This window comes from Garra rufa, chromosome 1, assembly GCF_049309525.1.
Source record: "Garra rufa chromosome 1, GarRuf1.0, whole genome shotgun sequence".
NCBI lineage: Eukaryota > Metazoa > Chordata > Actinopteri > Cypriniformes > Cyprinidae > Garra > Garra rufa.
Genome location: NC_133361.1, coordinates 27,699,084 through 27,715,905, shown reverse-complemented (window position 1 = coordinate 27,715,905; position 16,822 = coordinate 27,699,084). Strand labels below are relative to the sequence as shown.

At 35.7% G+C, this 16,822-nt stretch overlaps 1 protein-coding gene across 1 annotated transcript in view; it reads left to right on the top strand.

The window, feature by feature from the left end:
* dock6 (dedicator of cytokinesis 6) overlaps nt 1-16,822 on the top strand; it is a 68,435-nt gene that overhangs the window by 3,682 nt on the left and 47,931 nt on the right. Inside the window, exons 2-11 of the mRNA XM_073830139.1 lie at nt 1,816-1,903; nt 5,539-5,714; nt 5,902-5,970; nt 6,340-6,463; nt 8,018-8,230; nt 8,593-8,678; nt 12,501-12,567; nt 12,690-12,839; nt 14,738-14,818; nt 15,144-15,312. Coding sequence (XP_073686240.1) covers nt 1,816-1,903; nt 5,539-5,714; nt 5,902-5,970; nt 6,340-6,463; nt 8,018-8,230; nt 8,593-8,678; nt 12,501-12,567; nt 12,690-12,839; nt 14,738-14,818; nt 15,144-15,312 — 1,223 coding nt within the window. The remainder of the gene's footprint in view (nt 1-1,815; nt 1,904-5,538; nt 5,715-5,901; nt 5,971-6,339; nt 6,464-8,017; nt 8,231-8,592; nt 8,679-12,500; nt 12,568-12,689; nt 12,840-14,737; nt 14,819-15,143; nt 15,313-16,822) is intronic.

Genomic DNA, 16,822 nt, shown 5'->3' with positions numbered 1-16,822 from the left:
GTTAATGTTTTTGTCTGCTAACCATTTCTTCACCACTTTTGCTGTGTGTTTTGGGTCGTTGTCGTGCTGAAATGTCCACTGGTGCCCAAGGCCAAGTTTCTCTGCAGTCTGCCTGATGTTGTTGTTGAGAATTTTGATGTATTGCTCCTTTTTTATGGTGCTGATTACTGTGATAAGGTTTCCTGGTCCACTGGCTGAAAAACACCCCCGAAACATTAGGTTCTCACTGTTTGACAGTGGGGATGGTGTTCTTAGGGTTGAAGGCTTCTCCTTTTTTGCACCAAATGAAGGCTGCTACATTGTGGCCAAGACCAGAAGTCTTCTTCTTTGTCCAGATGAGCATTTGCAAAGGCTAAGCGGGCTTTTGTGTGCCTTATCTGGAGAAGTGGTGTCCTCCTTGGTCTGGCTGTCCACAAATCAACAGCAGAGAGCTTCTGTTTTTCACCTGTTGAGTTGATTAAAACAGCTGTTCCCAATGAATCAAGGTAATTAGGATGCTTTAGAACAGCTTGGACTATTTGGAATGGTATTGAACTTTGGATTTTCCCATTGACTGTGACAGATTGCAAAGGGTATGAATAATTTTGGACATGCCACTTTTTGTTCAAATGTAAATAAAAGCTGAGAAATATTTTTCCCCACAATGATGCATCTTGTACATCGTCTTATTATCTTTTGGGAGAAGCCTGTGTCTTTTCTGGTCACACACAAAAAAAACTTGCTGTTTGAATAAAAGTAACTTTAAGTCAGAATTTGCCAGGGGTGTAAATAATTTCAGGCTTGACTGTATTTACGTTAGGAAATGTACAAAATATCTTCATGGAGCATGATCTTTGCCTAATATCATAATGATTTTGGCATAAAAGAAAAATCGATCATTTTGACCCATACAATGTATTTTTGGCTATTGCTACAAATCTACCCATGCTACTGGTTTTGTGGTCCAGGGTGTAGAGATATATTAACAAGTGTGCATTGCTGCGCACTTGTTAGGGTGTTCCGTGTGGTTTGTAAGGTGTTGCTGGGATGCATCATTTATGATATTAGAGAATTTTAATTTATTTGATTTGATATTGGATATTTAATCATTAAGCTAATTTCCCATAATTTTACATTCAGATTACCTTTGCTGTCTTATAACAATCACTCACAGTTAATCTTTAAAGGGTTAGTCCACCTAAAATGAAAATTGTGTCATTAATTACTCACCCCCATGTTGTTCCAAACCCATAAGGCCTTCGTTCATAGGCTGAACACATACATTATCAGATATAGATATATGGTGAAATTTGCTTTATATCCACAACTCCAAAGTTTGAGCTGTAGTAATAGGGATACTTGCCTTAGCAAGCAGCAGTAATGATGGGGCGTGTGTGTTTTGAAGGGAACTGGAGCATCTGCAGCTGTGTGTGTGTGTGTGTGTATCTTTGTCTGTGAGAGCGAGACGGTTTGAGTCTGTTAGGGAGCAGCTGCAGGCTATCTCTGAGTGGATGAGGGGTTACTGGGTTATTGGGCTTTGTTGAGCATTAAAGCCTCTCATTTGCTTTTAGTTCCCAAATTGGCAGAGCTGTGGCGTCCTGCCTGCTTTCTGCCAGCAGCTCAGCATCTCTTCAAACGTTCTGAGATTGACCGTCGCCATCTAAGCAGCTGCTGGCTCTGGCCGCTATATCTGATATGAACCCATCACGCTGTCTGTGCCTGATTCGTTGTGATCTTGATCATCTTTGTGATGTTTTGTCATTGCATATGAGCTCCTGATGTGATTGTATGAAATCAAGTAAATATAATAAATGTCCCTCTCCGTGTCTCTCACAGGACAGTAGCGTCTGAGGTCAGGAAGCAGGTTTCCCGGGAATATGGCTCTCCACAGCTGTCCAAAAAACGTGCTGGAGCTCATCAGCCGGTTAGTGTGCTTGTGTTTATTCATGTATATTTTTGCTTGTCTGCACACAGTCCTGTGGGCTCCTGCCAGGTCTTGAGTAAGACCGAGGATGTAATTTAATGCTTTGTAGAATGCTTGCTTTGAAAACAAACCCATGTGCAAGACTTTTATATAGACTTTAATCTGGGTCTGATACTATATTAGATACTAGATATAATAGATGTAAAAATTTTCGACGTCAAATGGTTTTGCAGTGGTGAGGTTCACATTAAGAAACAAAAATGATTTTCTGGATACAAAGTTAAAATTCTGTTATTAATTAGTCACTCGGATGTCGTTCCAAACCTGTAAGTCCTTTGTTCATCTTCAGAACACAAATTAAGATTTTTTTTTTAATAAAATCTGAGAGCTTTCTGTCCCTGCGTAGACAGTAGGGCTGCACGATAGATCGTTTCAGCATCGTCATCGCGATGTGCGTATGCGCGATAGTCACATCAGTGGCAGTCACGATGCAGGGCAAAAAAAAAATTATGTGTGTCTGATTTAAAAATGTACTTTCTATATTTCTAAACTTTCTATTCACGGATCTATATTTGTCTAAAATAAAGTAATTAACTCATTCTTTAAAAACTACAACGCACACGTTGCTTCACCTACTTCATGCATGCAGTCTCTGCGTGCGCATGGCAAAATGAGCGTGGGACGGGGGAAAAGCGCCGAAATGGAAGATTTGGTCGCAAAAAGGAATGCAACGTCGGTCATATGGAAGTATTTTGGATACAAAAAGGATGCTGCTGACCAAAAACAGGTGCTTTGTCGGGAGTGCCTGACAGTTGTTGCCACAACTCGCGGAAACACTACGAATTTAAGGGACCGTTCACATGTCGCGCCTAAAAACGCGTGGAAAACGCTAGGCGCGCCGCTTTCTCCTTCTTTCCAAAGCGCTCTGTAACTTGAGTGGCAGAGTGGCGTCTGCCGTTGCTAAGCAACCATGACCCGCGCTCTCCTAAAGATGCGCAAGTTTCAGCAAAGATAAATAAACAAAGATAAATGGATTTCCAAAACTAAAAATTGCTTGCAGTAGCTCTGCTGCTAAAAAATGTTATCCCTGTAACAGCTATGATCAGCTGTTCCTCCATCTTGGCTAAGCTTTTAATGTTTGTCGTGAAAGAAGAAGCTGATTTCCCTTTCATCAGGATAAAAGCAACATTCATTATTAATTTCATATTAGAGCCTTGATTTGACAGTGAATAAGGTGAGTCAGACTGTTTATGAAACTACCCAAAATAAGCTTTAAAAAGTATTTTAATTCAGGGTTTTGATTATACTGTACTTTTACATTTTTTTATTCTTTGAAAATGCTTACAAATTACCCCAATTATTCTTGAATTATTATTTGATTTTTAAGCAGTTCAAAACAACCCAATGAACATAAATGATTTTGTACACATTGCAATATATATCGCAAGAAAAAAATATATCGCAATGTAATTATTTCCCAATATCGTGCAGCCCTAGTAGACAGCAACACAACTACCACGTTCAAGGCCCAAAAAGGCAGTAAGGATTTTGTTAAAATAGTCCATGTGAAATCAGTGGTTCAACCTTAATTTTACGAAGCTGCGAGAATAGACAAAAATAAAGAAGACAACAATAACGACGTCCTTCTAAAAAAAAAAAAAAAAAAAAAACACTTGCAACTTACTTTACATGCAAATGTTCACATTTCTTTAGGTTTCAAATGAAAAGACAATAGATATACTGTTAAAAATGAAAACAAAAGTGTTTGCACATTTTCTTGTTGTTAAAGTGGATCATGTTTATAGTGTTAATAATGTGATTCTCTACACCTGTGGTTATACCTGTTTGGACACCTGTGTGAACTTGAGTAGAAAAACGTTCACACAGTGAAGTAAAAAAAATGTCTCTGAAAAATAAGTTCTGAGAAAAGGACTTGCACAATGTGTTGTCTCTAATGCAGTGACATGACTTTTTAAGTGTAACCAAAGTGCCCGAATCATTTTTGGGACCTCTGTAAATTTGAGATTATAGATAGGAGAGAAAAGGGGAAGTGGAAATGACCACAAGCCACAATCACTTCCCTTTCTTTTCCCCTAACACAAGGTTATTTTGAAGTTTTCCTTGTAGTGTTTTTGTTTGTTTATGCAGTTTTGGTAACTGTGGAACTGTAACTTAATAAGCTACAAGTGTCTTACTATGTAGAGTAGTTAAATTACAGTCAAGTATCCATATTGCAAACAGCAGGTAGATAACTGCATGAGTGGCTCATATTACAAAGAATTAAAAAGAGTTCATTGTAGTATGAATTATTAATTTGGTACCAAATCTTTACTGAATTTGGGGATAAAGTTAAATAAAATAAATAAATGTAATTTACTTTTCAAAATCATGCGGTTGGTAATATTTGAAAGCAAAAAAAAATGTTTTATTGAGCAAAGATGCACTGATCAAAAATGTATAAAAAGTGACAGTGCAGACATTAATAATGTTACCAAAGATTTATTTATCAAATAAATGCTGTTTTGGTTTTCACTTTATAATTCAATAAAGAATCCTGGAAAAAAAAATGTGATTTGAATTTGATCATAATATTAAAGTAAACAAATCTTCAGATATAGAAGTTTAATGTAGAATGTAGTAATTGCACTGGTATTCGCATAGGGTCCCCACAGGTATTCATAGGGCCCTACGATTTCAATTTTATTTTTTTCGGAATTTTTTTATTCGACACTTTTAATGGTTAAATTAAATGTTATTCACCAAAACGTATGTGTATTTAATTGAAATCATGAAACGTACAATGTTAAACAGCAATTTATTAAAAGTTTACCAAAAAATAAATTAAGACCCTATGAATATGAAATATGTTTTATTTAGTTAGTTTTTTTTTTTTTTATAATTTTTTTTATAAGAACAAATAATTTATTATTGTTTTTTTGTTTCTCACAAATACTGTGTTGTGTATTTAAAATTTTCTGCTAAATAAATTCTGGTAAATATTCCTTTTAAAGATAATGTTTTAAAAATAATTTTATTAGTACCAGTAGTACTATAATTACATGAAGTAAAATTTCTGTCACAATTTCGTCAAGTAAAACCAAACTTTTATTTTGACAGGTTGCTGTGAAAACCTTTAAGTCAATGTTTGTATATGATATAACAATAGTTTTTCTCAAAAGTAATGGTAAAATGCTCATAAAGTGACTCTCAGAGCAGTTCTAGAGATTCTTCATGTGCTCATGTACTCATATATTGAGGCGGCAGAGGTTGAAAACATTGCGAGCGTCAGGCATGCTTCAGTATGTGTGTAGTAAATGAAAACGCGCTTCTGCAGCATTCATTCACACAGATAGATGCAGAACATACAGGGTTCATACTAAAGTTGTATTTTTGCGGCTTAATATTCACAGACATTAGTCCTTATCGCATTTTGATTTAAGTGTACTGACCTACTTTTGGCGTATCCATCCAATCCAATACAAACTTGACAAATTCTGTGACATTTATACAGTAAATTTAGTTTTTATGACTAAATTCTGTGATTCTATCTGCGTTTTCTGCATTGGGGAAATCATAGGTCTCTATATTCAGTAATTTTGGTTTAATTTTCAACGTGGTGGCGTGTACTTTTCTAGGTGCCTTTGACCGAGGTAGTGGAGCCAGTGGACTATGAGGAGTACGTTAGCAGCCATCCGCCAGGAGCGGAGCCTGGACCCCTCCGACAGCTGCTGGAGTTCCCCAGTGATGACCTGGAGCTGCTGCTGCAGGAGAGAGAGTGCACCACGATAGAGCCGCCCGTCCCAGAGGAGGAGTGAGTCGCTCATCGCACACACAAACAAACACACACGCCACACTATAATGACCCTTGCCCTTCCTCACACCCTCCCTGCTAATCAGGTAATCTCATCATCTTGCTTAAACCGTGCCATGCTGCCTGTAAGTGCGCTGTGGGTATCTGGGGGTTTGACGTTATCTCTTTTTGCACTCACTGTTGATAGCTCGCTGGACCCCAGAGTGAGGGATGCCCTGGGGGTCTACACCGACGACTGGCTCATCATCCAGAGGAAGTGAGTATTCTTCCTTTCTGCATTTTTAGCTTTGACTAAAAAAATACACGCTTAAAAGTTTGGACAGTTTGGACCTTTACTACCTAGAGTAATAGTAAAATCATCAGAGCTGTGAAATAGCACCAATTGATTTATGGGAATTATTTACTGACCAAAAAAAACTCAGTTTATGTTGTGTACAAAACTGTTTAGAATCATAAAAGAGGTTCTGCTTTAAAGCCTTTAAACCAAAAGGTTTCAAGTTTATAATAAACATCGTTTGAGTGTGTCTCTGTGTGTTAATGCTTTGACTGGTACTGTGCAGCATAAATGCTTGCTGGAGGACATGTTGTTTAGAAAGTGGAAACATGCTGCTTTGTGGTCTCTCAGGTATCAGCGATACAGCACAACACAGACGCCTCATAACTCTGAGCGGCAGCGGGAGAAACAGAAAGGACTCATCAAACAAACCTTTGAGCTGGATGAGGCTGCCATTGATCGGCAGGATGAGCAGGTAACTGTCTGACAAGTAAAACAGTAAATGGTTGCAATGGAATCATGGAATCGCAATAGTGGTTGGAGATGTGGCCCAATGGAAATACATTGAGCCATGGTGCTCATTTGAGTGACAGGATTTTTTCCAGTCATGTTCCCTTTACTTCACACAATTATTTGCTGTCATAGCTGTCACTATATATATACAGTTGAGGTCAAAAGTTTACATACACCCTGCAGAATCTGCAAAATGTTGATTATTTTACCAAAATAAGAAGGATCTCACAAAATGCATGTTATTTTTTTATTTAGTGCTGACCTGAATAAGATATTTCACATTTACATAGTCCACGTGAGAAAATAATAGTTGAATTTATAAAAGGACCCTGTTCTCAGTTCACATACACAGATTCTTAACACTGTGTTGTTACCTGAATGATTCACAGCTGTGTTTTTTTGTGATAGTTGTTCATGAGTCCCTTGTTTGTCCTGAACAGTTAAACTGCCTGCTGTTCTTCAGAAAAATCCTTCAGTTTTTTTTTGTTTTTTTTTAGCATTTTTGTGTGTTTGAACCCTTTCCAACAATGACTGTATGCTTTTGGTATCAATTTTTTCCACTCTACGGACAACTGAGGGACTCATATGCAACTATTACAGAAGGTTCAAACACTCACTGATGCTTCAGAAGTAAACACGATGCATTAAGAGATGGGGTAAAAACTTTTGAACAGAATGAAGATGTGCAAGTATTTCTTATTTGCCTAAATATCATATTTTTTCATTAAGTACTGCCCTTCAGAAGATACTTACATGTTTCCCAGAAGACAAAGTAAGTTCAATTTACCCTGATCTTTAAATTCAAAAAGTCAAAAAGGCTCATAATTCATAATTTTTCCTTTTAAAGCATCAGTGAGCGTTTGAAACTTCTGTAATAGAGTCATGTGAGTCCCTCAGTTGTAAAAAGATGGATCTCAAAATCATACAGTTATTGTTGGAAAGGGTTCAAATACACAAAAATGCTGAAAAACCAAAGAATTTGTGGGACCTGAAGGACTTTTCTGAAGAACATCAGGCAGTTTAACTGTTCAGGACAAACAAGGGACTCATGAACAACTATCACTAAACAAAAAAACAACAACAACAACAAAACAGTATTAAGAATCAAGTGTATGTAAACTTTTGAACAGGGTCATTTTTATAAATTCAACTATTATTTTCTCTTGTGGACTATATGTAAACGTCTTTTATGTGAAATATCTTATTCAGGTCAGTACTAAATAAAAAAAAATAACATGCATTTTGTATGATCCCTCTTATTTTGCTAAAAAAATGAACATTTTCCAGATTCTTCAAGGTGTATGTAAACTTTTGACCTTAACTGTATATTATATGGTGAAATGGTCTGTCAAGCTATTTTATTTTGTTTTATTACATCTGAATAAATTGATAAATATACAGGGATACATGATCATTAAGAAATTGGTTGGATAAACAGTTACTTTAATGGTCATAATAAACATGTCATTGTTATTTTCAGAAGGGTTCTCCTAATTCAGAGTTTTGTCTGTGGCAGGATGACTCAAAGAGGCACTCAGTGTCGCTGGATGACACACCGCGGGGGAGCTGGGCCTCCAGTATATTTGACCTGAAAAACTCTACTCCTGATGCACTGCTGCCTTCTGTACTGGAGCGAACGGCTGCGGAGGACATGGACCGCCGCAACGCTGAAAACCGTCAGCAGTGCCGCCACGCTGATCTGCTGGGACTTTACCCCGCACCAGATGAGGTCTGAAATCATTACAGACTGTTTGATACAGAAAGTTCAGGACTATGTGCAAAACAAAGTAGAAAAGGAAAGTAGAGTCTTCTGTGTAGGAGACGATGAGTAACGCTCAACACTTTTATGTAGGAGAGCTGTCAAACAACTGAAGTTCAAAAGCAGAGACGTCTCTCTGATGATCCATCTGCGATTTTGTTTGATCTTGTCGAACATCTTCTTTGTCTTTCCTCCGTCTCCTGCTCCTCCGCACCGCCGCTGCTCATCCTCTCGCTTTATGTCTGCGTACACATTGTTTCTGATGACTGAGCAAACGTTGCCATGGCGCTGACTGAGCCGTAGTCATGATGACAGTTCTTTGTGTTTGACAGGACGAGGCCGTCGAGAGGTGCGCCATCCCAGAGGTGCCCAAAGAGCACAGCGGCCAGAGGATCATGGTCAAGTGTTTGTCGCTCAAGTAAGGCTCTCAACCTCCCCATTCAATCATGCAGTCGTTCTATTGGTCATATTGTTGGTCATATTACAAAACCTGTTGAAAAACAGCAGGCGGAATTGAAAATTAGTGTTTGCAGAATGACAAAAAAAAAAAAAAAAAAAACTGCTAACAGAAAATCAAAACAACAAATAAGAGACTGAGAAAATTATTTGTTTTTTGTGTTTTCATCACTGCTGGGTAGGAGTGTGCGATATATACACTACCAGTCGAAAGTTTTTGGAAAGTAAGATTTTTTTATGTTTTTTTTTTTAAGTTTCTTCTGCTCACCAAACCTGTCTTTATTTTATCCGAAATGCAGCAAAATATTGTAAAATATTTTTACTATTTAAAACAACTGCTTTCTATTTGAATATATTTTAAATTGTAATTTATTCCTGTGATCAAAGCTAAAATTTTCAGCATCATTTCTCCAGTCTTCTCATGTCACATGATACTTCAGAAATAATTCTAATATGCTGATTTTTTTAAATAAACATTTATTATTATTATTATTATTATTATTATTATCAATATTTAAAACAGGATTCGTTGAGTAGAAAGATCTAAAGATCAGCATTTATCTGAAATAAAAAGCTTTTGTAACATTATACACTATACTATTCAAAATCTTGGAGTCAGTGTATATATATTATTAGTTTTATTTTTTGGGGGAAAGAAATTCTAGAAATTAATACTTTTGTTTAGCAAGGATGCTTTAAATTGATAAAGTGATAATGACATTTATAATGTTTCAAAAGATTTCTATTTAAGATAAATGCTGAAAAATTCTACTCAGCTGTTTTCAACAATGATAATAATATATGTTTTTTAAGCAGCAAATCAGAATATTATAATGATTTCTGAAGGGGATCATGTGACTGGAGTAGTGATGCTAAAAATTCAGCTTTAAAATCACAGGAATATATTACATTTTAAAATACATTCAAATAGAAAACAAGTTTAAGTAATAAAAATATTTCAGAATTTTACTGTTTTCGCTGTACTTCGGATCAAATAAATGCAGGCTTAGTGATAAGAGGCTTCTTTAAAAAACGTCTTTTTGTCCAAAGACTGGCAGTGTATCATCTACGATAATATCGTAATTGTGGTTTAAACGATATGGAATTTGACATTATCGACAAAAAACAAGCAAAAACACACCCAGAGAGTGCAGGCATACATTTCTGTACGAGCACATTGAGAGTTCACGCTTTTCACTTCTAAGACAGAAGTTCCCGGTTTTGCAAACGAAAATAATTTCAAACAAAGCCACAGCAGAACTGTTTTGGCCTTCATTACTGAATCAATCAGCTGTTTGAACGAATCACATGAATGAAAGTTTCAACGACTCACTCATGCAGTGATTTGCCGCCACCTACTGACAATTTTAGGTTTATAAGTATATTTTCCCTTTTTTCTCTGAAATCATTTCAAATAACAGTATTCAACTTTTTTTTTAACATCAAAACATTAATTATGCATTTGTTACTGCAGGTAAATGCATGCATCCTAATGCCGCTTCAGATGCAGATTCGGTGCCACCTCTGCATTGCATACACAAATATTGTTAATACTAATTTAATTTAATTGGTAGCAGTCCTATAGTGTCTTAATATTTCAATTTATTGATTAAATTTAAGAATTTGATAAAGGTAAATTAATAAAGGTAACTAATATTATAAAAGTAAAAATGTTTATTTCTTGCATATTACATTTACATTTAGACAATTAGCAGACGCTTTTTTCCAAAGCGACTTACAAAAGAGGACAATGGAAACAAAAAAATCGACAAAAGATCAATAAAATGTGCTATGACAAGTCTCATTTAGCCTAACACAGTACACATATCAAGGTTTTGTTGTATTATATAATAAATAAAAAGAAAATGGATATAATAAAAAAAGAAAAGGCAAGCTAGTGTTAGAGGCCTAAAAATAGATAGATAGAAGCTAGTGTAAGTTGTTTTGTTTTTGTTTTGTTTTTTTAAGAATAGAATAGAATTAGAATAGAGGATGCTAGAGTTGGAGAGTCAAATAAAGATGGAAGAGATGTGTTTTTAGTAGGGCTGTCCCCGAATAGTCGAAGATTCGATGCATCGATATGCGGAGCCTGATTCGACCACCGATCTCACAGTCGAATCTTCGCGGGTGAAACGAGCATCATACCATTTTGGCAATATGGGGGTGCTCAATGTCTAATTGCACACAGAACTACTGGTTTTGTACGGTTATATTACGTTATATACAGCCTTTGATTATGATAATGCAGTAAAAACAAAAGTGAAAAGAAAGAAGCGTTCAATAAATATTTTTAACGTGTTTGTGAATAAATCTAACCACCCCTGTGACAGATTTAATTTTCACTTGCCCTGATCCATGATGAGATGCGGACCATCTTGACGGCAGGGATTAGGCGGCGATCACACCGAACGCGTTTTTGCAGTTGGAGGCGCCTCTTTTGAATGGTTTTCTGTTGGCAGTGAGCGTTCTGCGCTCTGTTTATGCGCCCCCCGCGCCTCGCGTTTTTGCAGGAGCGCTCAGAGCGCCTGAAGTTGAAAAAAAAAAAATCAACTCTGAGCGGAAAAACGCCCAACGTCATTCGCGTTCTTTTCCATTGTCCAATCGAATGAATGGAGAGGCGGGCCTTCTGTTGTGGTGGCGAAAGTTTACCGTTGCTTAAAAAGTCCGGAAACTGCAAGAAATGGAGGAGAAACCTTTGGTGTCTGTCGTGGGTAACCAGGAGCTGTATTATTTAGGGTTTCTGCTAATATGACAGTTTACTTAACAGCAAAAAACTAAGATTTTAGAGCGTTCGCGCTATAATCCTTTGATTTGACTGACAGGACAGCTGTTTCGGTCGTTGCTTAGCAAAAAAGGCAGTGCTGTGCGCCTCGCGTTTTTAGAACTAAAAGACGCATTCTGTGTTTTTATTTAAACCTAAATAAGTTCGTCTGTCAGTTGGCAGGCAGTTTTGGTCGCTTTATTAAAAGTTGTTGCTGTGTGCAGTGTGTAAAATAAAATAAAATAACTGTTTTACCCTCCTGCTGACTATAGTGTCGTGCCCCTCCCAACCCATTCACACACACACATAGGCCTAGATGATTCGACTATCGGTCGACTATAGAAAGATTCGAAAATTCTGATTCGACTATGAAAATTCATAGTCGGGGACAGCCCTAGTTTTTAGCCGATCCTTGCTAGGTACTCAGCTGTTCGGATTGAGTTGGGCAGGTCATTCCACCAGAAGGGCACATTTAATGTGAAAGTCCGTGAAAGTGATTTTGTGCCTTTTTGGGGTGGCATAATAATGCGGCATTCACTTGCAGAATGCAAGCTTCTAGTGGGCACATAAGTCTGAAGTAATGAATTTAGGTAAAGGGGTGCTGACGCAGTGGTGGTTTTGTAGACAAACATTAATTCCTTGAATTTGATAAATTTTATACTAATCATTGCACAGAATATGAAGAACATCAAAAAACTTTAGGAGTCAGCTGTCCATGGCAGTCCTAAACCTGCCAAAGTACCAGCACAATAACACAAAATTCCAGAAAATAATGATATATCATTTTTTTTGTCATTATCGCATACCTCTACTGCTAAATGGGTATTTCCTCAAGTTATATTGTCAAAAATAACTTCTTTGTCACTGTAAACTGCTGTCAGTGTAAACGGCCCTTTATTCTTCAGTCGGTGACTGTATTCATTGATTGCGATGTAACACACCTTGTAACCACTGCTTTCACATCCACCCTGAACAGTTAAGCCTGCCGCAGTGTAATCTGACTTGCTGTGGTTGTTCTTCTAGATTTGAGATTGAAATCGAGCCAATATTTGGATCACTGGCTCTCTATGACGTCAGAGAAAAGAAAAAGGTATGACTATGTCGTCTTAACTTTAAAATATTTGGGGTAGTTACTAAAAAGTATGTGGTTCCTGTAAATCACTGATGAGATCATTATCATTCATGTTGTTTCCCTTTCACATCCGTGCTCAGATTTCAGAGGATTTTCAATTTGACCTGAACTCTGATCAGATGAAGACCTTGCTCCGACCCCACAATCCACATGTTGCCATTTGCACACTGGCCCGATCTGCTATCTTCTCCATCACATACCCATCTCCTGACATCTTCCTAGTCATTAAGGTATGACCAGCAGGGGGCGCTGTGCCACATGTCCTTTAGAGGGTACAGAAGGTCAGAGTAGGACAGAGTAACTCCAGGTCAGAACAGTGAGGTTGTTTTTTTTTTTTTGGTAGATTTTGTGTCAACAATTTTTCAGTGGCCCTAAATATTGTTACTCCGCATGGACACTCAAAAGTAACGTTAAAAAAGATTTCAATTTTAAATAAATGCTGTTCTGTTGAACTTTCAATTCATTAAAGAATCCTATAAAAATGAAACCCCGTTTCCAGAAAAATAGCAAGCAGTTGACTGATTTCGACAATATATTTTAAAGTTTATCGAGACATTTTACAGGAGTCAGGCTTTAAAGCTTTAGAGAGGAGCCAAATCACATAAGTAATACTAAGAATGACTAAAAAGAAGAAAATGCACATTTTCCTGAGTCCTGACCTTCATTCTGAAGCCATTTTTTATTCTGTTGCATAACCTAAAGAGGGTTGTGCTGTGAAGACAACCCATAAATCCTGATAAACTGTAACAGATTTGTTGGCAGGGATGGTTCAAAAATTGGTCAAAAGTCTTTAGATTTAGTCTCTAGCATTTAGTTGAGGTTTTGCTGTCAAAGGGTGATTTAAAGATACTAAATTCAAGGTTTTACGTACTTTCTCCACCCTGTACTTTGAATGATTACTCAGGAAAAGTATATATATTTAATACAAACGTGACAGTACAATTGTTTGTGTATTATTAGTTTAGTCAGATTGTGTGTATCTATAGTTGTGAGTTGAATAAAGTCAGACCATATTATGTAGAAATGTAGATATTAATTATTATTGGGGCTTAATTGTTAATTATGGTTCTTACTTTTTTAGTGTTGAAAACTGTATTTGCTTCTAAATATTATTCACCATACGTTTTTATTTTTTTTATTTTGTTGATGAATAGAAGGTTAAAAAACAGCATATATTTAAAATAGAAAAGACATTTATAATGTTACAAAATATTTCTGTCACTTTTGGTCAATTTATTGTGTCCTTGCAACACTACCAGTCAAAAGTTTTTGAACAGTTAGATTTTTAATGTTTATTAAAGAAGTATATTCTGCTCATCTAGCCTGCATTTATATGATTATTATTATCAATATTTAAAACAGTTAAGTACATTTTTTCGGGATTCTTTGATAAATAGAAAGATGAAAAAAGCATTTATCTGAAATAAAATACTTTTATTTTATACTTATTTTTATTTATTTTATTTTAAGTTGATCAAAAGTTATGATAAAGCCATTTTTAATCTTACAAAAGATCTCTATTTCAGATAAATGCTGAAAAATCCTGAAAAAATGTGAACCAGCTGTTTTAAACATAATAATAATAATAATACAATAACAATAAATGTTTTTGAGCAGCAACTCAGAATATTAGAATGATTTCTGAAGGATTGTGACTGGAGTAATGATGCTAATGATGCTTTCAGCTTTGAAATCACAGGAATAAATTACAAATATATTCAAATAGAAAATGATATTAAATTGTACAAATATTTCAAAGTTTACTGTTTTTGCTGTACTTTGGATCAAATAAATGCAGGCTTGGTGAGCAGAAGAGACTTCTTTAAATACATTCTGCATCCTTCTGTATTGAGTTTCCACAAATATGTTAAGCAGTGAAAAGTGTTTTCAACATTAATAAAAATAAAAAATATTTATTGAGCAGCAAATATTAGAATGATTTCTGAAGCATCATGTGACACTAAAGACTGGAGTAATGATGCTGAAAATTCAGCTTTGCCATCATAGGAATACATTACATTTGAAAATATATTCAAATAGAAATATCTAATCAAATAAATGCACATATGACAGTTTCATCATGCCCCAGATATCCTTATTGTAAAGTTTTGCTGTATTCATGTTTCAGCTGGAGAAAGTCCTTCAGCAAGGAGACATCGGCGAATGCTGTGAGCCATACATGGTTATGAAGGAATCAGACTCAACTAAGGTACGAGTGAACATTTACGTGAGGGTTTTTACGTTTGTATTTCATCAGACACATCTGGCATGGTTATGTTATCCTCTGTGGGTTTCTCAATTTGATCTGTACTGCTGCAATATTTGTTAATCTTTTTCAATATGAGCAAGGTCCAGTAGATGCTGGATCCAGTGACTGTCACTGTATAACTCTGCTGCCAAGTTGCTTTTTTCGTCTGTTTGAAATGGCATGAAAATGCTGCTCACCCATTACCTTTATACAGGACTTTGTTTAACCCAGATGGTTATTCTAAAATGATTCGGTGGTTTTCACATCTGTGTGTGTATATGTGCAGCATAAGGAAAAGCTGGAGAAGTTGAGGACTCAGGCCGAACAGATGTGCACTAGACTGGGTCGTTTCCGCATGCCTTTCGCCTGGACTGCGATTCATCTGCTGAACATCGTCAGCAGTGTTGGAGGCCTGGACCGCTCCGATTCAGACTCGGACACCGGTATTAACCACAGTCAACACATTTGAACTTGACTAAGAGTTTACTTTTTATTGCTTTCTTATAACCATTCACCTTGAAGATGTCCCTGAAAGTAACACACAAAAGGGCTGATATATTTAACTATACATCCCTATGTTTTTAAAGGAGACAACGGATGAAAAATGTACTTTTATATAGCAGTGTGTGAACACAACCACCCTACAATGATAAAAATCCATTCACTCTTTTTTTTAATCCCCAAAAAACCTAAACAGTTTCGATTATCAAGTTATTTTGATTTTGAAGCCCCACCCACGACTGCTGAATATTTAGCATCATTACTCCAGTCACACGATCCTTCAGAAATCATTCTAATATTCTAATTTGCTGCATTTTTATTATTGTGTTGAAAACAGCTGAGTAAATTTTTTTAGGTTTCTCTGATGAATAGAAAGTTCAGAAGAACAGCATTTATTTGAAATAGAAGTCTTTAATATAAATGTCTTTATCATCACTTGATTTATTTAAAGCATCCTTGCTAAATAAAAAATATTCATTTCTATATTTTCTTTCTCCTTCCCAAAAAACATTTACACCGATGCCAAGCTTTTGAATGGCAGTGTGTATAATGGTACAAAAGCTTATTATTTTGGATAAATGCTGATATTTGAATCTGTCTATTCATTCAAAAATTACTTAAATGTTTAAAATATTCATCATAGCATATCAGCGTATAAGAATGATTTCTGAAGGATCATGTGACACTGAAGACTGGAGTAATGATGCTGAAAAAGTAGCTTTGCTCACAGGAATAAATTACATTTTTAAATATATTCAAATAGAAAACGGTTATTTTAAATCATAAAAATATTTAAGAGTTTTTACTGTACTTTGGATCAAATCAATGCAGGCTTGGTGAGCAGAAGAGACATCTACTGTCCAAAAACTATTTACAGCTAGTGTACATTTAAATGTTTACAACATCATTGACAGTTTATGTTTATATACAAAAAAAAAAAAAATATATATATATATATATATATATATATATATATATATATATATATATGTATATATATATATATATATATATATGTATAGCACATATATTTTAAAATATTTCAGTTTTCTTCCTATGATCTATGGACACTGGACTTTTATTGAGGTAAATGTTTTAAAAACAGATTGGGCAATAGATGATACTTTTAAATTATCCATATCTTTGAACAAACCCACATGTATTTTTCATGCTGTAACTTGCACTAAAGATGCAGGATATAAAGAAGAAAGCAGTATGTCCAACATGTTTGAACAGCTATTCTGGTTCACACTACATTAAAGAGTGTCAAAACAACAGTTTATTGTTTGATTTCCCTGATAAAATTAACATAACTTGATGTTTTGTTATATTTTTAAACAACAGCTTTCAAATTATAAATTAGAGAGCCAATAATTGCCCTAAACATTTGGCTGAAAATGTACTCCCTCAGGCCATCCAAGATACGTTTGTTTTTTCATCTGAACAGGATTGGAGAACTTTAGC